The sequence below is a fragment of the Heptranchias perlo genome, chromosome 3 (genome assembly GCF_035084215.1).
Source record: "Heptranchias perlo isolate sHepPer1 chromosome 3, sHepPer1.hap1, whole genome shotgun sequence".
Lineage (NCBI taxonomy): Eukaryota > Metazoa > Chordata > Chondrichthyes > Hexanchiformes > Hexanchidae > Heptranchias > Heptranchias perlo.
This window is the reverse complement of record NC_090327.1, coordinates 42,773,485-42,795,220: the sequence shown is the minus strand read 5'-3', so window position 1 is coordinate 42,795,220 and position 21,736 is coordinate 42,773,485. Positions and strand designations below refer to the sequence as shown.

The 21,736-nt window shown below is 44.6% G+C and overlaps 1 protein-coding gene across 8 annotated transcripts in view; it reads right to left on the bottom strand.

Annotated features, from left to right (window-relative positions):
* Positions 1 to 21,736, bottom strand: part of cdh17 (cadherin 17, LI cadherin (liver-intestine)) — a 171,270-nt gene that overhangs the window by 65,254 nt on the left and 84,280 nt on the right. For all 8 annotated transcript variants that reach the window (XM_067979305.1, XM_067979324.1, XM_067979337.1 and 5 more), the window contains 2 exons: positions 1,610 to 1,747; positions 522 to 672 (listed from right to left, as the gene is read on the bottom strand). In XM_067979305.1, coding sequence (XP_067835406.1) covers positions 522 to 672; positions 1,610 to 1,747 — 289 coding nt within the window. The remainder of the gene's footprint in view (positions 1 to 521; positions 673 to 1,609; positions 1,748 to 21,736) is intronic.

The following is a 21,736-nucleotide window of genomic DNA, read 5'->3' as shown; positions in this document are numbered from 1 at the left end:
CCAGACTCATTCATAGAACCATAGAATAATACAGGACAGGAAGAGGCCATTCAGCCCATCATGCCGGCCCTTTGAAAGAGCTATCCCATTATCCCGTGAACTTTCCCCATAGCCCTGCAATTTTTTCCCCTTCAAGTATTTATCTAATTCCCTTTTGAAGGTTACAATTGAATCTGCTTCCAACACAATTTCAGACAATGCATTCCAGATCTACCAAAACCATTCATGATTTTGAATACCTCTATCAAATCTCCCCTTAACCCTTCTCTGTTCTAAGAAGAATTAATTCAAACAATTTATTTAAACATTTTATTAATTTAACAGTTATTCAATTAACAGGGGCAACTATCATTGAAAAAGATAGCAAAAGGATTTGTTCATGGAAATTTTGTGCTCTTAAATCGTTTATTCTTCTATCGGTTATTCATATACGTGGGCTTGACTATATATGGTTAATAGTATCCCATGCCCTTTTACGCAGAGAACATTTTACCTTGTATTTATGATGAGATTATGCTCACCTATGTTTTCATTTTCTTGCACTTCAATCATTGTTACTACATGTTCACAAACTGGATAGTTGTCATTTACGTCCGTTACGATGACCACAATTTCCAATGGGTTTTCCAGCAGCTCTCTGTTTTCATCCAGAGCATACGCCAGCAACACATACTAAACACATAAAAAAATTAATCTACTGGATAGTGAGAGATATTAACCAGTAGATAGGAAGTTGCACACCTTCTACACAAGCGAACATAACCTTGCACAGATCACAGTAAACTTTCTTGTAAGTATTCAGGCAAGATAGAATAGTCGTATCATGTAGATTAACTAATGTCACTACATTACTTACAAAAACTGTGGCTACATAATACATGAATAGTGGATTATAAAAAAGGAGACCAAAGCAATCACTTCATATCAAAGGCCTTTTCTTGCTAATGAGGTGAGGGCACTCATCCTGAGTTTGGACATAATAGATGGAGTGGGAGAGGTTGAGAAGGGAGACCTCCCCCAAGCTCATGGCTGCTATCATAGTTTGCCATTAATTCTTCATCTCACTATTCATTCGCTCATTCACCAGCATACTCGTTAGAACTGCAAGATAACACACTGTTGCAAGGGGTGACTCACTGCCTGCATTCCAAAATATGTTCTTCTGATCCTATAAATGGCCATGTGGAGTTGGTGACAGAGGCCAATATCCACCCTAAAGCAAGCATCTCATAACACCTGCATCACTCCTGCAGTGATAGGCAGTAGTACAGATACATTCACTGTGGGGATATAGATAGTAGGGCCAATGACACACAGCTTCACCTGCCAGCAGCATGCGTTTGTAAAATCAGCTCCAGTGAGTTTGGGGAGTATCAGCTGAAGCACTGATCACAAGGGAAAAGGAGCAAGTGGAGATTGCATTTCAAGAGTTTCAATCTACTGGCTGGAGGTTCCTTCATCTACTGAGTCCAAGGATTTGGTCCTCACAGGGCCTGCCAACATTTAATGACCTGTATATCTGCACACTCTGCTCCTCTATCCTCTTTAAGATCTTAGTGCCATTCCTTGAGGAAAGTATATTTTGTAACCTGTGTATCCAGGAACTTACCTCACTAATCTTCTCTCTGTCCAGTGGTTCTGTCACATTAATGTTCCCATTATCATCGATCACAAATGGAAACGTGGGATAAAACATCTTGTCCTTTGGCTTGAGTTCATATTTTGCACCAGGTTCATTCCACTGCACCTAAATGAGAGAAATAATGCAGAGCCATAAGAATTAAGGAATTGTTGCCCATATTTTCCTCCTTGGTGGAGAAGGAGTAAATAACGCTATATTTTTTATATTTAAATTTCAACAGGTACCAATCAAGATGGTTTACTGGCAGACCATTTCATGAAACATGAATTACTTAGCAGGAACAACAGAAAGTCAGCCAATCATAGTAATTTTCCTTTCACACTTCTAATGCAGTTAAAATGCAACGTAATAAGCTGGTGGAAAGTTGTGAAATGTGTAATAGCTCCACAAAAATGGAGAAAGTCCCTATTTACCCACAAAGTTCAGTCTTCCTGTAAAGCATGTATCTTCATCACAAATAGCTGCCTGCTTTACTAGAAATTAGCAATCACCCATTTAATTTATAAAAATCTACACCTACACAGGTCCTACATTTACATGGTGTAAATATCACACTGAGGGGTAGATTTTGACTGCATAAGTGTAAAAAGGTGATAGCGAATCGGCAGCCCATGTTACATTATAAATACTGGGAGAGATGCAAAACGGGCTACCAACTCGCTATCACCCGTTTTACACTATCGCACAAAGTCAAAATCTACCCCTTGTGTTAGTTTGCACTAGGATCAATAATACATCACATAAGAGGGTTGTCCTGCATCTGTTTCCTCCTTGTGTCAATCGTTGCCTCTTCTGATTATCAACACAGTAGTGTCTATTTTGCAAATGGGACAAGAGGTCTGGCTTTGTCAGACAGGGTTATACAAGCGGCCCTCACCTTCGAACCACTTGTTGCATTGGGAGTGTAATATTTAATAAGCCATAATTTGCTGAGGGAGGGCATCTAATAGCGTTTGCTGTTAGTTAGACTTGCCTTTGCACGTTTAGGTTTTTAAAACTTTTGTGTGGCAAGTTGCTGAAAGTGCGAGGTGATAATGTTGCAGCGAGGGAAACAGGATACCTGGGCCCTGAGTGAACAGGGTAAGCAACTGTGCATCTCCTTAATCAATCAGATTGAAGAATTGTGAAATTAACAGGGCAAGGACTGAGAAGGAAGTGTAAGTTAGAATGGTGAATTCAATGCGAAATCAGGTACAGAAAGAGAAATAAAATGAGTGAAAGAAAGATTGGATTAAGAGAGAGAGAAAAAAGAGACAGAAAGGAAAGGTAAAAAATAAAAATGAATTAATGGACAAGACTGAACTTTCTGTGGCGAGTTTAGTTCGTATCTACCGCACAAATACAGGAACTTCACGCCATTCAATGCATTTCAATGGTGAGGCAGACAGCGAGATGTGATTTTTGCAAAGCTAACGGTGGAGCAGCGCATCTCAGACAGCAACTTTTGGATTTCCGCATTTAGCCACGTGTGTGCTCCTCACCTGAAATTGCTGTAGCATTTGCACATAAATAAATACGAGCGCCACTAGACTCGGCATTATTTTGACAGCAAATTATGGACCAATGTTTAGCAGCAACATTTATGTAATAATCTTCACAGAATCAACAAAAAGCATTTATAATTAGTGTCTGTTTATAAAGTTACATGGATTTATGATCTAGGAGTTTTATTTTTTTTATTCATTCATGGGATGTGGGTGTCGCTGGCATTTATTGCCCATTCCTAATTACCCTTGAGAAGGTGGTGGTGAGCTGCCTTCTTGAACCGCCGCAGTCAGTGAAGATTTAATCAAAGTAATAATTACTAGTACAAAACACAGAAAATTAAGGTTTGATGTTTGTTTTATAGTGAGAGTGGGTAACGCGCCCAGTAAAATCAGTGGGTTTGGCACACGATCGTAAGTAAATTGAAGCCACTTACCTTGGCTTCCGGGTTTCGCGCTGGAAAGCTGCGCAGTGGGCAGACTGCGCACCCACATCATAGGCTGTCAGCTGGAGGAGCCCTATTTAAAGGGGCAGTCCTCCACTGACCGATGCTGCGGAAAATAGGCAAAATTACAGCATGGAGCAGCCCAGGGGGAAGGCTGCTCCCAGGTTTAATGATGCCTCACTCCAGCTCTTATTGGATGGGGTGAGGTGGAGGACAGAGATCTTCCCCCCGGCGGGCGGGAGGAAGCGGCCTGCCTCTGCCACCACAAAGGCCTGGCTCGAGGTGGCAGAGGAGGTCACCAGCACCACCAACATATCACGCACCTGCATACAGTGCAGGAAATGCTTCAATGGCCTAACCAGGTCAGCCGAAGTGAGTACTCTTACTCATTCCCCTACACTTCGTCTGCCACATCACCGCCCCCACCCCATATCTCCTTCTGCACTGCCAACACTACTCTGTCACATCACTCCTCACACCCACTGAACCCTCATCCTCATCTTACCTGCACTTCCTCACCTCCCCAGTACTCATCCCACCACTACCAATCCTCATACAATCTCATGGCTCTATCTCATACTCACCCTCTCATGCATCTCTTTCACGGTCAGCATCACCCCACCTACCACTACCTGTGCTGCAGCCACAGGGCATGCATCACACATGTGTAGTAGGAAGTGTAAGGCAAATGTGTCGTGAGCATGAAGGGGATGCACAAGGGTGTTTGAGGGTTTGTCATGGTTTTTACTTATATTTGATTTCTGATCAACTCACATTACATATATTGTCACCACTACTGCCACGTCTTGGCCATTCTTGACTGGCTTGTGCAATAAGGCCCTTTCATGAAGTACTCCGTGAACACCATTGATGCCATCCATTGGGTCACCCTACAGTGGGTGTATGTGTAATCGCACGACTACTTTGTGCAGGTGCCTGTGGCGCAGCACTGTGTTGTGTAGCTCCACGTGGCGGAGGTGGACGGCATGCCTGGCGAGGCTGTTGATGTTGCTTGTCCTCCAATAGAGTGGTGAATGCAGCTATGGAACCCGTCCCCCATCTTGACGGTGTGAGTGTGAGGGGGTCCACGAAGTAGGTAAATGTGTTTGGAGAGCAGAGTTTAGGGTATGATGTAATAATTTTGAGTGTGGAGACAACGGTGTGGCAGGCAAAACTTTGTCTGAGATGACAGAGTGCCCTGCTGCAATGAATGAGGTATTCCCCCCCCCTACTGTCAAGGAATCCTCTGCATCTCCCAATGGCTGCTGACTGATACACGTCTGCAACAACAGGGAGTGTTTCCCACAGCACTCCCTGTTGTTGCAGGTCTGTCAATGACCTCAAGTACCTCCCTAACTATCTAAACTGTCATCCCGCCGGCTTTAATTGCCGGTGGGAGTCCCGCGTGCGGGGGCTGCGCGCGCACCGAATAGGGAACCTGGAAGAGGGCGGGTTGGAGCCGAGCTCCGGACCCGCTCCGTGATTCCCCAATTTTAGGAACCCCCCGTCACGAACACACCCGCTCGGCCATCCTAAAATTGACCCCAAAGACAGTCAGGATTCCACCTATCCTCACAATCTTTAAGTATAAATGATGCATAAAAGGCATTAATTATAACACTGTCAGCATCAGAAATGTTACAGACATGTATTTTTTGTGACAATTATTAAATTGTTATTTTGAGTTATATTTCCCTTACTTGTCCTTAAAATAGATATTAACCAACCACTTCAAGCTTCAAGTTGCTATGGCTAACTCCACATTATATTAGAAATAAGGGTTCTGAACTGTTTTGTAATTCTATCACATTTGGTGCATTGCTAAATCATGTCACTGTGTTTTATCCTAAATGTAGTGGTCAGAGAAATTATCCTATCTCCAACCCAAATTCCCTTTGAACACAGCTCTTTTTTGGGAGTGCTGAGTTGGTGAATTTATCCTCATATCTCAATTCTGAGCACAATTCATCCCCCTGACCTGAAGACTGACTTTCATCTTTTCATTTAATAGCTGCCATCCCAATTTTCTGCCTAATTCTTCCGTTCACTCAGTTTTGGAGCCGTTTTACTTACTTGTTGTATTTCTAATGCTTTTTCACAGCTTTACTGAGATGACCTTTATATTTTATCCAGCACTTTTCACCCTTTTCCAGAATTTCAAAATCTGTTTACATGAAATTAAACTATTAGGTGCTTCTTTGTAAAAGTAGTCAGCATATCTGACATTTGGCCTTTACCTTATTGTTCACAGAGATCATAAAGATAAGTACAGATGCAGAAACCCATTCAGTCCCTCTAACCTATCCTACCACAGAAACCTACAACTCTCCCCATCACAGTATCCACCTCTTGAACAACTCCAGAGATTTTGCCTCCACTACTCTACCTGGAAGACCATTCCAGTATTAATCACTGATTTTGTGAAGAGAGAAAAGAAGGAATTTACATTTATATAGCGCCTTTCATGACCTCCGGATGTCCCAAAGTACTTCACAACCAATACAGTACTTTTGAATCGTAGTCACTGTTGCAATGTAGGAAACGTGGCAGCCAATTTCCGCTCAGCAAGGTTCCACTCACAGCAATAATATAAATGACCAGATCATCTGTTTCAGTTGTGTTGGTTAAGGGATAAATGTTAACAAAAGGTTTTTTTAAAATCGAGCGGTTCTATTTGACACTCCATTCCCCTCCCGTAGCAGGTTTAACCCTGCTGTTTTGCCAGTGGGTGAGATGCCTGCCTGACATAAGTGGGAGTCTCATTAATATCTGCTAAACGAAGTCCTACGATGTACATTGGACCCCGATGGCATTTTAACAGCTTGCAGTGGGCGTCCTGCTCAGTAAAACCTTTCGGGGAAGAAGGGGATGCCCTAAAAGGTAAGTTTTAAACTTAACTTTGTAGGGCCAGGAGAAGCAGAAGTGCTTCTCCCTAATCCACACAAATAGTCTGGGCCTCTGCTAACCTGGGCTTCCACCCCCTTCCCATCCACAAGACCTTGCTGAACTCGCCCCCTCCGCAACATAACTGAATGACGGTGGGCTGTCAACAGATCGCCCAACCTTTGTCTGCCGGCAGCTTTCCAGCTGCCTCTTTACATCAGTTTCGGGTGGGCAGCGGCTCAGTGGGATGTAAAGGAGGCCTGGCAGTTAGTACCAGTCAGGCATCCCACGGAGACTCCCAGGTGGGTAGCTGGCTTCTGTCTGGGATTTAAAATTCTCCCAATAGTAACAGTTTCGGGCAGGAGAAGAGCTTCGATCCATCTAGCCCACCTATCCACAGTGTTCCCGTGGTGTATTTCTAATAACCATGAATCCCATTTGTTGACAGAAACCTGTTTAGTTCCTTTTGAAACCCGCCCAGTATGATCTCTATTGTGATTTTAAAAATTTTCAGTCTACAATCACCTTTAACTCATACCCCCAATTCTGGCATTTCTCTCCCCATTTCTTATGTAAACAATGTTGAAAAATAACAGTTAAGTACTTCAGCAATTTTTCTATTTTTGGACACCACTTCCCTATTGTCATTTTTTAGTGGGCCAACCCCTCTTTGCACCCTTTGATTACTCCTGACATACTTGAAGAATGCTTTACTGTTCTGCTTTATGTTTCTAGTTATATTTTCCTCGCGATCCCTCTTTTCAGCCCTTATCAGTTTCTTGGCATTCCTCAATCTACCTTTATAGATCTTCCCATCCTGTTCCTTCCTGAACATTTAAAAATGTTGTGTGCTTTCTCTTTCTCCTGAATGCCTTTCACAATTTTGTCAGTAAGTCAAACTGATCTTATTCTTTTATTCCATCCTTGACCTATTTCAGGGATAAATTCATTTTGCATCTTAAAAACAGTCCCTTTGAAAATATTCCATTTTCCTTCCACATTCGTTTCCTGCCAGCATCTCTTCCAATTTTATTATTCCCATGCTTTCTCCCAGGATTAATATTTGGCACTCATCTGTCTTATTATATCTGACAAAAATGCATTAGCCTCCCTTTCATTATTTGGTGACCTGTAGCATATTCAATTTTAACTAACTTTTTCCCTTTACTGTCCTTTAATTCTATCCAAAGAGACTTAGTACCACATCTAGCATCTAACTCCATTGTAACTAGTCTCTCTCTAACAAATAATGCCACCCCAATCCTGCCATACCTTCATGGTCCTTCCTAAAACCACACAAAACCCTACCAGTTAAATCCTCAATCACCACTGATTTCAACCACGTTTCAGTTACTCTTACCTCTATTCCCTCTATTCCCTCCCTATATACCAGCACTTCTAGCTCACCCATTTTATTCCTTATACTCCTTGAATTCATGTAAGCACAATTCAGGTTATACTTTAATATCTTTATTTGCTCTTTCCTAATTATTCTTAACCCACAGTCTGTTCAGCTTCCCCTCCCCCTGCCATATTAGTTTAAATCCACCCCAACTGCTATATTTACCCTATCTGCAAGCACATTGGTACCCCTCCGGTTCAGGTAAAGTCAGTCCCACTTGAACAGCTTCCGTCTGTCCCAGAATTGGTCCCAATGTCCTAGGAATCTGAAACCCTCCCTCCTTGACCATCGCCGAAGCCACACATTAATGGATCTAATCTGACCTGGTCTAACCTGCCCAGTGCACAGCACAAGAAGTAATCCTGCGATTACTACCTTTGAGGTCTTGGTTCTTCAGTCTTGCCATTAATTCCTCATACTACTTCTGCAAGACCTCCATATTACTCTTTCCTATGTCACTGGTTCCAACATGGACCATGACTGCCTCCTTTCCAAACATTTTTCCACCCATTCCATTATGTCCTTCACTCTGGCACTAGGGAGGCAACACATCATTTGGGACTCATGGGGCATGATTTTATCTTGGAAAAATGGGTAGGTTGGGGGCTGGGGGTGAGGCAGTAAAAATTTTAAAAATCTAAAACCAGCCTCAAACCAGCCCATTTTAACGGAGGCGGGGCGAGGGGCGGGCAACCAACCCATTCTCAGAAGGCAGGTTGGTCACTAAAAGCTTTCATGGAGGCTGCGGGCCTCCATTTTAACAGTTTTTTTTGTTTTTCACCCCTGGGGGCCAGGATTCCTGGGCCTTCTACTTCACGCCACATGACAGGAGGCGAGAAGGCCCAAAACTTCCTGTGCCATGCACTGGGCAGGTTAGGCCAGGACAGATTAGATCCATTAATGTGTGGCTTCAGCGATGGTAAAGGAGGGAGGGTTTCAGATTCCTAGGAGGAGCAGGAGTGCTTCCCCCAGGCCCAACAAGCCTACCTGCTGCGACCAACCCCACAATCTCCAACCCCCCCCGCACCACAATCTCCAACCCCACCGCACGATCTCCGACCCCCACCCGATGACTGAGCCCCCCGATGACTCCAGATGACTGACCTCCCGATGACTGAGCCCCCGATGGTTGAGTCCCCTGATGGTTCCTGACCACTCCCCCATGACTCCTGACCCCACCTCCCATAACCCCGGATGATTCCCAACCCTGACCCACCCATGACCCCGATACCTGAGGAAGGAGGAAGCCTCCGAAAGCTTGTAGATTTCAAATAAAAATCATTGGACTATAACTTGGTGTTGTAAAATTGTTTACAACTTTCTCTTCAGAACCAGTTAAAAGCCATCATAGGGACAAGTTCTTAAATGATCCCCACTGTATAAACCTGTTAAGAAACACCAATAAATTTGTGATTTCAAATGAATATGAGCTCAAAGCAAATATGACTTTCCTACTGGATCGGTCCTATCAGGAAAATGAATGATTGCAGGCTGTCTGCAGAGGAGTTCTTGCAAACCCAGGCAGCAGATGAGGCAGATAAAGTTATTAGTCTAGTGAATAAGGCAGATAAGCTGAGGGCACAGATAGACACGTGGAAGTATGATATCATAGCTATTACTGAAACATGGCTTAAAGAGGGGCAGGAATGGCAGCTCAACATTCCTGGTTACAGGGTTTTCAGACGAGATGGGGGGGATAAAAAAGGAGGGCGGGTGGCAATATTGGTAAAGGAAACAATTACAGCTGTGTGGAGGGATAATATATTAGAAGGATCCTCAAATGAGGCCATATGGGCTGCGCTAAAGAACAAAAAAGGGGCAATCACACTGCTGGAAGTGTACTATAGACCCCCAAACAGTCAGAGGGAGATAGAAGAGCAAATATGTAGGCAAATTTCTGAGAAGTGCATAAACAATAGGGCAGTAATAGTAGGGAATTAACTGGGATAGAATCAGTGTAAAAGGTATAGAGGGCGCAGAACTCTTAAAATGCATTCAAGAAAAACTTTTTAGCCTATACGTAGCAAGCCCATCAAGAGAGGGGGCAGTTCGGGACTTAGTTTTAGGGAATGAAGCTAGGCAGGTGGAAGGAGTATCAGTGGGAGAGAATTTTGCTGGTAGTGATCATAATTCAGTTAGATTTAGCATAGTTATGGAAAAGGACAAAGATAGAACAGGAGTAAAAGTTCTCAATTGGGGAAAGGCAAATTTTACTAAGCTGAGAAGTGATTTAGCAAAAGTGGACTGGAAACAGCTACTTGAAGGTAAGTTAGTGTCAGAGCAATGGAAGGTATTCAAGGGGGAGATAGTGAGGGTTCAGAGCAAATGTGTTCCCACAAAGTAAAAGGGTAGGCATGCCAAATCTAGAGCCCCCTGGATGTCAAGGAGCACACAGGGTAAGATAAGGCAAAAAAGGGAAGCTTACATAAGAACATAAGAACATAAGAAATAGGAGCAGGAGTAGGCCAATCGGCCCCTCAAGCCTGCTCCGCCATTCAATAAGATCATGGCTGATCTGGTCCTAACCTCAAATCTAAAATCATGTCCAATTTCCTGCCCGCTCCCCGTAACCCCTAATTCCCTTTACTTCTAGGAAACTGTCTATTTCTGTTTTAAATTTATTTAATGATGTTGCTTCCACAGCTTCCTGGGGCAGCAAATTCCACAGACCTACCACCCTCTGAGTGAAGAAGTTTCTCCTCATCTCAGTTTTGAAAGAGCAGCCCCTTATTCTAAGATTATGCCCCCTCGTTCTAGTTTCACCCATCCTTGGGAACATCCTTACCGCATCCACCCGATCAAGCCCCTTCACAATCTTATATGTTTCAATAAGATCGCCTCTCATTCTTCTGAACTCCAATGAGTAGAGTCCCAATCTACTCAACCTCTCATCATATGTCTGCCCCCTCATCCCCGGGATTAACCGAGTGAACCTTCTTTGTACTGCCTCGAGAGCAAGTATGTCTTTTCTTAAGTATGGAGACCAAAACTGTATGCAGTATTCCAGGTGCGGTCTCACTAATACCTTATATAACTGCAGCAATGCCTCCCTGTTTTTATATTCTATCCCCCTAGCAATAAAATATGTCAGACACCGAGAGCACAATACTGCAGAAACCTTACAGGAGTATAGAAAGTGCAGGGTTGAAATTAAAAAGGAGATTAGGAAAGCAATGAGAGGACATGAAAAAATACTGACAAGTAAAATCAAGGAAAATCCAAAGATGTTTTGCAAATACATAAAGAACAAGAGGTTAACTTAGGAAAGAGTAGGGCCTTTTAGAGACCAAAAAGGTAACCTATGTATGGTGGCGGAAGATGTGGGTATGATTCTTAATAAATATTTTGCATCTGTCTTCACAAAAGAGGGGGATGATGCAGACATTGCAGTTAAGGGGGAGGAGTGTGAAATATTGGATGGGATAAACATAATGAAGGAGGAAGTATTAAGGAGATTAGTATCTTTGAAAGTAGATAGATCGCCAGGCCCAGATGAAATGTATCCCAGACTGTTAAGAGAAGCAAGGGAGGAAATAGCAGAGGCTCTGACCATCATTTTCCAATCTTCTCTAGCTACAGGCATGGTGCCAGAGGATTGGAGGACTGCTAATGTTGTATCATTGTTTAAAAGGGAGAAAAGGAAAGACCGAGTAATTACAAGCCAGTCAGCCTTACCTCGGTGGTGGGCAAATTATTGGAAACAATTCTGAAGGACTGTATTAATCGTCATTTAGAAAGGCACGGATTAATCAAGGATTTGTTAAGTGAAGGTCATGGCTGACTATTTCAATTGTATTTTTTGAGGCGGTGACAAGGAGGGTTGATGAGAGTAGTGCGTTTGATGTATTCTACATGGATTTTAGCAAGGCTTTTGACAAGGTCCCACATGGCAAACTGGTCAGAAAAGTACCATGGGATCCAAGGGAAAGTGGCAAGTTGGATCCAAAATTGGCCCATTGTCAAGTAACAAAGGGTAATGGTCGGCGGGTGTTTTTGTGACTAGAAGGCTGTTTCCAGTGGAGTTCCACAGTGTTCAGTACTAGGCCCCTTGCTTTTTGTGGTATATATTAATGATTTAGATTGAAATGGAAGGAGCATGATTGAGAAGTTTGCAGATGATACAATAATTGGCCGTTTGGTTGATAGTGAGGAGGAAAGCTGTAAACTGCAGGAAAAAACCAAGGACTGGTCAGGTGGGCAGAAAAGTGGCAAATGGATTCAATCTGGAGAAGTGTGAGGTAATGCATTTGGGGAGGCTAACAAGGCAAGGGAGTACACAAAAGATGGAAGGATACTGAGAGGTGTAGAGGAACAGAGGGACCTTGGAGTGCATGTCCACAGATCCCTGAAGGTAGCAGGACAGGTAGATAAGGTGGTTAAAAAGGCATACGGGATACTTTCCTTTATTAGCCAAGGCACAGAATATAAGAGCAGGGAGGTTATGCTAGAACCGTATAAAACACTAGTTAGGCCACAGCTTGAGTACTGCATACATTCTGGTCACCATATTACAGGAAAGATGTGGTTGCACTAGAGAGGGTACAGAGGAGATTTACGAGGATGTTGCCAGGACTGGAGAATTTTAGTTATGAGGAAAGATTGGACAGGCTGGGGTTGTTTTCATTGGAATATGGGAGGCTGACGGGTGATTTATTTGAGGTGTATAAAATTATAAGTGGCCTAGATAGAGAGGATAGGGACAACCTATTTCCCTTAGCAAAGGGGTCAGTGACCAGAGGGCATAGATTTAAAGTAATTGGTAAAAAGATTAGAGGGGAGCTGAGGAGAAATTTTTTCACCCAGAGTGTGGTGGGGGTCTGGAATTCAATGCCTGAAAGGGTGGTAGAGGCAAAAACCCTCAACTCATTTAAAAAGTACTTGGATGTGCACTTGAAGTGCCGTAACCTACAGGGCTACACTCCAAGTGCTGGAAAGTGGGATTAAGCTGGATAGCTCTATATCGGCCGGCACGGGCACGTCGGGCCGAATGGCCTCCTTCTGTTCTGTAACTTTCTATGATTCTATGATTACTAATCATTAATTAGCGACTGTATTTAAATTATGGCATGTCTATTTCATGATCAAACAAGTGGGAACAATTCCAAATCTGAATACTTGACTGAGTGGAGAATTTCCAAGTGGGGAGAGCCAACAGTATCAATGGAAGCTCACTGAGACTGTAAACAATGGAAGAATCACCTCTTGTGAGCATAGTGAATGGCTTGATTATTACAAGAGGCAACACAGTAAAGCACTACTATGATACAGGACTATTTACTACTGTATTCTTAGTTCAACCTTCGCTTAGTGTTACTGATTGTACAACACTGAATGAGAATGTATTTATTAACATTTAAAAATAATCTAATCTCTAGGCAACATGCTGTAGCTTACAGCCCTCCTCAAACTAAGTACTCTAGCTGGTTCTGCCTAATTTGTACATTATGAATTACTGATGGTTAAGGGACTGCCTAGAAATGCCCATACTCAATCTGATAATGAAAGATTGGGGTAGAAATTCAACATTGTTGCGCCTGTTTTACACGTGTGAGAAGGGCCGCGCCCTTTTCTTTCATAATGGTTATTTCTAAACATTTGATGCATGATTCACTAAAGACTGGGCAACCTTTGGGTCTGGTCTGCATTCCACACTACCCACATCATTTTCTCTTTCCTTTCATTAGTTTTGATCGATAGCATTTCAGATTTCTCATCTGATCGTTTCTTAAATCGCATTCCTATTGCCTGAAGATTTCAATTTGTTCACCGCTCAAGTCTTTGTTCTGCTCTTCTATTGTGCTATCCGTGCTACTTATCTGTATGACTTTGTCTAGCATCAGATTTTCTTCCTTCGACACCCAGTCTCTCAGAGTACTATCTGGCATTCCACAAATTATTCTGGCACCTCACCAAATTCATAGGTACTACTCCGAGTTCTTAATTCAATTACGTACTAATTAATGGTTTCTCCTGTTTTTTGCACATATAAAAAATAATTCTTTTCACACGTTACATTCCACTTAGGATTGAAATAGCTCTCAAACTTTTTTATTAATACTTCCAGTATTCATTAGGCATTATTATTAAATTCTCTCTGTTATCAAAGTTGAAATTATTCTAACTATATCTAGGAATTGTGAGTCCCACAATCCGCTGTCAGAAGTTCGCCAGGATGGGATTTCCTCCCGTCCTAAGACCCTGACCCTGGCCCAGGCGGTAGTCGGGGGGGGTCAGCTGACGCTGGCCCAGGCGGTAGTCGGGGGGGGGTCAGCTGACGCTGGCCCAGGCGGTAGTCGGGGGGGGTCAGCTGACGCTGGCCCAGGCGGTAGTCGGGGGGGGGTCAGCTGACGCTGGCCCAGGCGGTAGTCGGGGGGGGGTCAGCTGACGCTGGCCCAGGCGGTAGTCGGGAGGTCAGCTGACGCTGGCCCAGGCGGTAGTCGGGGGGTCAGCTGACGCTGGCCCAGGCGGTAGTCGGGGGGGGGGGGTCAGCTGACGCTGGCCCAGGCGGTAGTCGGGGGGTCAGCTGACGCTGGCCCAGGCGGTAGTCGGGGGGTCAGCTGACGCTGGCCCAGGCGGTAGTCGGGGGGTCAGCTGACGCTGGCCCAGGCGGTAGTCGGGGGGTCAGCTGACGCTGGCCCAGGCGGTAATCGGGGGGTCAGCTGACGCTGGCCCAGGCGGTAATCGGGGGGTCAGCTGACCCTGGCCCAGGCGGTAATCGTGGGGTCAGCTGACCCTGGCCCAGGCGGTAATCGTGGGGTCAGCTGACCCTGGCCCAGGCGGTAATCGTGGGGTCAGCTGACCCTGGCCCAGGCGGTAATCGTGGGGTCAGCTGACCCTGGCGCAGGCGGTAACCGTGGGGTCAGCTGACCCTGGCCCAGGCGGTAACCGTGGGGTCAGCTGATCCTGGCCCAGGCGGTAACCGTGGGGTCAGCTGACCCTGGCCCAGGCGGTAACCGTGGGGTCAGCTGACGCTGGCCCAGGCGGTAACCGTGGGGTCAGCTGACGCTGGCCCAGTCAATAATCGTGGGGTCAGCTGACGCTGGCCCAGGCAGTAATCGTGGGGTCAGCTCATTAGAATTACGCTAGGTGGGACGAAGGTGCAAGTCCTGCCAATAATTGGTGCACTGTGCATAGGAAGGCCCATGAAATATGTGGAGAAGTCGGAGAAAGTTCTTCTGGAGGCACAGCTGCAGTATTTCAAGTTGGATTGCTGTTAAAGCAGAACCAGCTTGCAGGAAGGTGAAAACATGGCTCTAACAGGAACAAGCAGAAAACGTCTCAGATGGTGATTGAAATATTCTTCTTACTTAAATTGGGTAGGGGGAGAGCTGCAGTGTTGCCGATCAGAAATTGCTGACTAGCCACAGGTGTGACTATGGCACACCATATTAGCCAAATGCACTAATTTTAGTAGAAAATGCCTTACACACATTACAGGTAAATGTACTTCACATGGGTATATTTACTTAACAAACATCTACCACTATTCAGTAACCAAGGAAGTAAAGCACTCAACGACCATAAAACACTTGCACACACTGCTTTTTGTCTTACGATTTTACCAACAAATGAATGCAGAAAAAGGTTAAAGTACACACGTTTACACCATGCAAATATGAGTGTTGCGATCACATGCCCAACAACAATGTCCATTACTCATTTTTTAATTCACTAATCAGGATTGCAAGTAGCCACATTTGGATTCCCAATTAGCATATTGCTCGTGGCTAACGGATTGCACACCACTGCAATAGTGGGAGTGAGCAGTAAGAGACCTATCATTCCAGCAGCTAGAACCACGTGGAACTGGTAGCGAGTGGCAATTCCCTAACCCCAGGATCTCTCTCCAAAGCAGGATGATGTTTAATCACCCGCCAAGGTCGGCAAAGGTAAGTATTATGGGTGAAAGCTACGGTTAATGTAATCAACCAATCTGAAGTAAAGGTTTGAACCTCTAACACCACAATGAAACACAACAATTCACCTTCAAGATTCCAGCATCAGTCTTCCTCAGCTGCTGTATGTTACCCCTGTTTTATAGTGGCATGAATTAAATTGGTAGATCATAAGTTGGAAATGATAGCACTTAGCACTGATAATATCATCCTGACCTAAACCTATTATGTGCATGGCTGCACTTTAACTAGGTCAGACATATTTTACACTCTCCCCCACAGAACTTAAATAGGGCATAAAACTGGCAGATCCTTTCTCCTCCCCAAATTCTGACCCCCTCGATAGATCTACTGGGTTTATTATTTTTTATTTGTTCTCGGGCTAACAAGGTCGCATTTATTACACGTCCCTGGTTGCTTTGAGAAGGTGATGGTGGCCTCTCCTTAAACCGCTGCAGTCCTAGTGGTGATGGTGCTCCCACAATGGTGTTAGGTAGGGAGCTCCAGGATTCTGACCCAGCGCCAATGAAGTTTGTTCCAAATCAAACCATCAAAATTTCTTGGCCCTCATATTTCTACCTTAATAACATAGAAAAATGGATGCTTGCACCTTCTTACTTTTTTTATCCAATCTAATAGCTGTTAAATAAATTCCCCATTGTTGTTTAAACTTTTTCCAATTTTCTGCAAGGTCTCCAGTCACTTGAAGGCTATGTGGAGATTACAGGTCATTAATTTTGATTAGGCCACATTCCAAAAATTAAAGGAGTTTTCTAGGGAGCCAAACAGAGATGAAAATTCAGAACAAAAACTTGGACCAAGGTTAAAGTTGGGTATCAGCTGGAAGAGTGCTCAACTCTGAAGTAATGAGGAATAAACTGTTGAACATATAACAGAACATGTTACAGCAAGCTCACAAAGGATAAGGCATTGCACCACCTTATGAGGGACTCGGAAGGTGATGGAGTGGATCATATTGATGGTCAAAGTGGAGATATGTAAAGGAAGGCCTAAATGGAAGAATAACAAAGAACAGATTGATGTGAGAGCTGGCAGAGGGCAAGCTCAGAGCTTTGATCTTGTGGCATAACCAGCCTAGTTAGGACAATTAACTAACTAGATGAGAGAGAAAAGAGCATTTTATAGCAATAATATCTAGAGATATGAAAAAAATTGATTCTAAATCACAAAATAAACCTTAGGGTGAAAGTTTGTTGATGGAAATAAACAGGCAATAAATGCAAATAATACAAAATTAGGAAAACAATTACATCAAACAGGAATTTATTTTAATCAAGACATCGGATTCTTTCATTTCTGACTACCACAGGTGCTACCATAACTACTGTATACCTATAAATACTAGAATTTAGCACATTCAAGTGGAATTGATTTAAAATAATAAAAATATTGAGCTGGGTCTGGCAGCTTAAAATTAGGAGATCCCTTGCAAACCTCATGGTTTATTTTCATCTGTTCACAAATTTTAGAGAAAAAAAATTAGTGCGAGCATAAAGGGATTCTTCCACTTCATTCCCACGACAGCTGGGGAATTTAGATTCAATTAATTAAATAAAATCTGGAATAAAAATAACTAGTATCAGTAATGGTGACCATGAAACTACCGGATTGTCATAAAAACCCATCTGTTCACTAATGTCCTTTAGGGAAGGAAAGCTGCCGCCCTTACCCGGTCTGGCCTATATGTGACTCCAGACCCACAGCAATGTGGTTGATTCTTAATCAGCCTCTGAAATGGGCTAGCAAGCCACTCAGCTGTACAATCTCACTACAAAAAGTCAGAGTAAGGATAAAACCGGAAGGACCACCCGGCATCGGACCACTAGGCACCTGACACGACAAAGGCAAACCAAGCCAAGTCCACCCTGCAAAGTCCTCCTCACTAACATCCCGGGACTTGTGCAAAAATTGGGAGAGCTGTCCCACAGACTAGTTAAGCAACAGCCTGACATAGCCATACTCACAGAATCATACCTTTCAGCCAACGTCCCAGACTCTTCCATCACCATCCCTGGGTATGTCCTGTCCCACCGGCAGGACGGACAGGACTAGAGGTGGCGGTACGGTGATATACAGTCAGGAGGGAGTGGCCCTGGGAGTCCTCAACATTGACTCCGGACCCCATGAAATCTCATGGCATCAGGGTCAAACATAGGCAAGGAAACCGTCTGCTGATTACCACCTACCACCCTCCCTCCTTCATGTTGAGCACCATTTGGAGGAAGCACTGAGGACAGAATGTACTCTGGGTGGGGGACTTCAATGTCCATCACCAAGAGTGGCTCGGTAGCACCACTACTGAACGAGCTGGCCAAGTCCTGAAGGACATAGCTGCCAGACTGAGCCTGCAGCAGGTGGTGAGTGAACCAAGACGAGGGAAAAACCTACTTGACCTCATTCTCACCAATCTACCTGTCGCAGATGCATCCTTCCATGACAGTATTGGTAGGAGTGACTACCGCACAGTCCTTGTGGAGACGAAGTCCTGTCTTCACACTGAGGACATCATCCAATGTGTTGTGTGGCACTACCACCATGCTAAATGGGATAGATTCAGAACAGATCTAGCAGCTCAAAACTGGGCATCCATGAGGTGCTGTGGTCTATCAGCAGCAGCAGAATTGTATTCCAGCACAATCTGTAACCTCATGGCCAGGCATATTCCTCACTCTACCATTACCAACAAGCCAGGGGATCGACCCTGGTTCAATGAGGATTGTAGAAGAGCATGCCAGGAGCAGCACCAGGTGTACCTAAAAATGAGGTGCCAATCTGGTGAAGCTACAACACAAGACTACATGCATGCTAAACAGCGGAAGCAACATTCTACAGACAGAGCTAACCGATACTGTGGCTACAAGAGCAGGTCAGAGGCTGGGGATTTTGTGGCGAATGACTCACCTCCTGACTCCCCAAAGCCTTTCCACCATCTACAAGTCACAAGTCAAGAGTGTGATGGAATACTCTCCACTTGCCTGGATGAGTGCAGCTCCAACAACACAAGAAGCTCGACACCACCCAGGACAAAGCAGCCCGCTTGATTGGCACCTCATTCACCACCCTAAACATTCACTCCCTTCACCACCGGTGCACCATGGCTGCAGTGTGTACCATCTACAGGATGCACTGCAGAAACTCGTCAAGGCTTCTTCGACAGCACCTCCCAAACCCATGACCTCTACCACCTAGAAGGACAAGGGCAGCAGGCACATGGGAACAACACCACCTGCACATTCCCCTCCAAGTCACACACCATCCCGACTTGGAAATATATCACCGTTCCTTCATCGTCGCTGGGTCAAAATCCTGGAACACCCTACCTGACAGCACTGTGGGAGAACCTTCACCACACGGACTGCAGCGGTTCAAAAAGGCGGCTCACCACCACCTTCTCAAGGGCAATTAGGGATCGGCAGTAAATGCTGGCCTTGCCAGCGACGCCCACATCCCATGAACGAATAAAAAAAAAATCACACCAAACATTTGTGAACAGATGAAAATACCCCCTCATGTTTCAGTACAAAAATTGGATGTCACATGACACAACAGAATACCGTAGAATTAACAAACTAAAAATATGAAATAAATGATAGAGAACAACCTCGAGAACAAGAAAAGCAGAGAGAGTAAAAGTACAGAATGAGTCCAATAAGAACGTATCTCCAAAGGAAAGGGGGCGCAGGAATAGGATCAATTTGAATGGAGGGACAGCGGGAGTTAGGTGAGGAACGTTAAAATAACACCGTCTACCATAATAAAGTGGAGCATTTCTGATACCACCTGGCTGCAACAGGTCAGTACAGTTCTTTTCAAATAGAGGAAGCCAGAGCTAGACGAAGCTTAATCTTCCTATCTGTTATATTATTTTAATGGTGCAATGATATACTTTAAGATAGTTTTAATAATTTAAAATATTATAATCACAAATTAAATCTGAAACCAAAATGTAACAGGCTTTTTACTAATGAAGCATTTTTTTTTTAAAAAGCTGTATCTTTGAAAGTACTGTGATGCTTTTTAGATGAATTATGATAAAGGGTAATGAGCCAAAAGAAAGGAAAGGGGAAGCAGGGATAGGATCAATTTGAATGGAGGGATGGCAGGAGTTAGGTGAGGAATGTTAAAATAACACTGATCCAGTCTACCATAATAAAATAAAGCATTTCTGATATCACCTGGCTGTAAAAGGTCAGTACAGTTCTTTTCAAATAGAGGAAGAAACAGGCCATTTGGCCCAACAGGTCCATGCTGGTGTTTATGCTCCACGTGAGCCTCCTCCCACCCTTTTTCATGTAACCCTATCAACATATCCTTCTATTCCCTTCTCCCTCATGTATTTATCTAGCTTCCCCGTAAATGCATCTATCTATGAAGGTTCATCGACCTGAAACATTAACTGTTTCTTTCTCCACAGATGCTGTCTGACTTGCTGAGTATTGCAGCATTTTCTGTTTTTATTACACAAGAAAGGAGCTGTGGATTCATTTCAGTTTTAAATTTTGTTTTAATACACGTGTCGGTTTGAGGCAACAGAATCTCGTAATGTTACCTTTCAACTTTCATAGCTCCTACTCTTGCCAAGTGCTTTAAGATTTATATTTACATTATTTAAAACATGTGTCTCATTCAAATGACTACATGTTAATTGTTCTATTTATGCAGTACATCTTGAGACATAGGGCTCGATTTTCGCACCTGCGATCGGGTGTGTTGGTGGCGGGGGGGCTGCGAAAATCGGGGATTCCCGGGGCGGGTCGGGAGCCCGGCTCCAACCCGTCCACTTCCGGGTTTCCCGCTGACGTGCTCACATGCGCGCGCAGCCCTCGCATGTAGGACTCCTGCCGGCAATTAAAGCTGGCGGGGTGCCACTTAAAGTAATTGAACAGGTATTTCAGGTTTTTTACAGACCTGATTGACCTGTTATTTTAGCAGGGATGGGATTTTGCCACTAACTGAGACTGTTTCCCGTACTGGGGGAAACACTCCCAGTTGAAATGGACGTATTGCAGCTATCAGCCTGTGGCAGCTGCAACGGTCCATTTGACAGGTGCGGGGGGGAGACCCTCACTCATTGCAGGAGGCCACTCTGTCACTTTGGGCAAAGTTTGGCCTCCACCACCCTCCTCCTAACAATAAAATTCACCAACTTGCACACTTACCCCGGGGTCCAGAGACATGTACCTACCTTGCGGACCCCCTCAGATGTACATCTTCCGGATGGGGGCCACTGTAGCTGCAGTCATGACCTCCTCGGAGGGCGAACAGCATCACCAGCCTCGCCGGCCACACCGTCCACCTCTGACACGTGGAGCTCCACAACACAGTGCTGTGACACATCCACCTGCACAGCAGGAGGGAGGGCCACCGCAGAGAGAGATGCGTCGCAGAGGGCACTACCCTCGCCACAGGGTCCACAGACCGAGGCTCAGCTTCCTGGACCTCACTGAGCAGCAGTGCACATGGAGGCTCAGAGTCACTCGACATGTAGTCATGGACATCTGCAGCCTCCTTCATGCTGAGCTGCTCCCGGTTGGCCCGAGCACCATCTTCTTACCTGTTGCTGTCAAAGTCACCACTGCCCTCAACAACCTCTCCCCCGCATCCTTCCAGGGTGCCACCGGGGACATCGCCGACGTCTCTCAGTCGTCTGCACAAAAGAGCCCTGCAAATACACCTACACCCACTCTGCAGTGACACAATGGGTGGCATCAGTTGTGGGTCTTCATTGTGAACCTCAGGAAAGGGCATTATTGCACAAACCAGACAAGATTCGCAAAGACGTGGCAGTAGTGGTGCCAATATAATATGTAATGTGAGTTGATCAGAAATTAAATATAAGTAAAAACCATGACAAACCCTCAAACACCCTTGTGCATCCCCTTCATGCTCACGACACGTTTGCCTTACGCTTCCTACTGCACATATGTGATGCATGCCCTGTGGCTGCAGCACAGGTAGTGGCA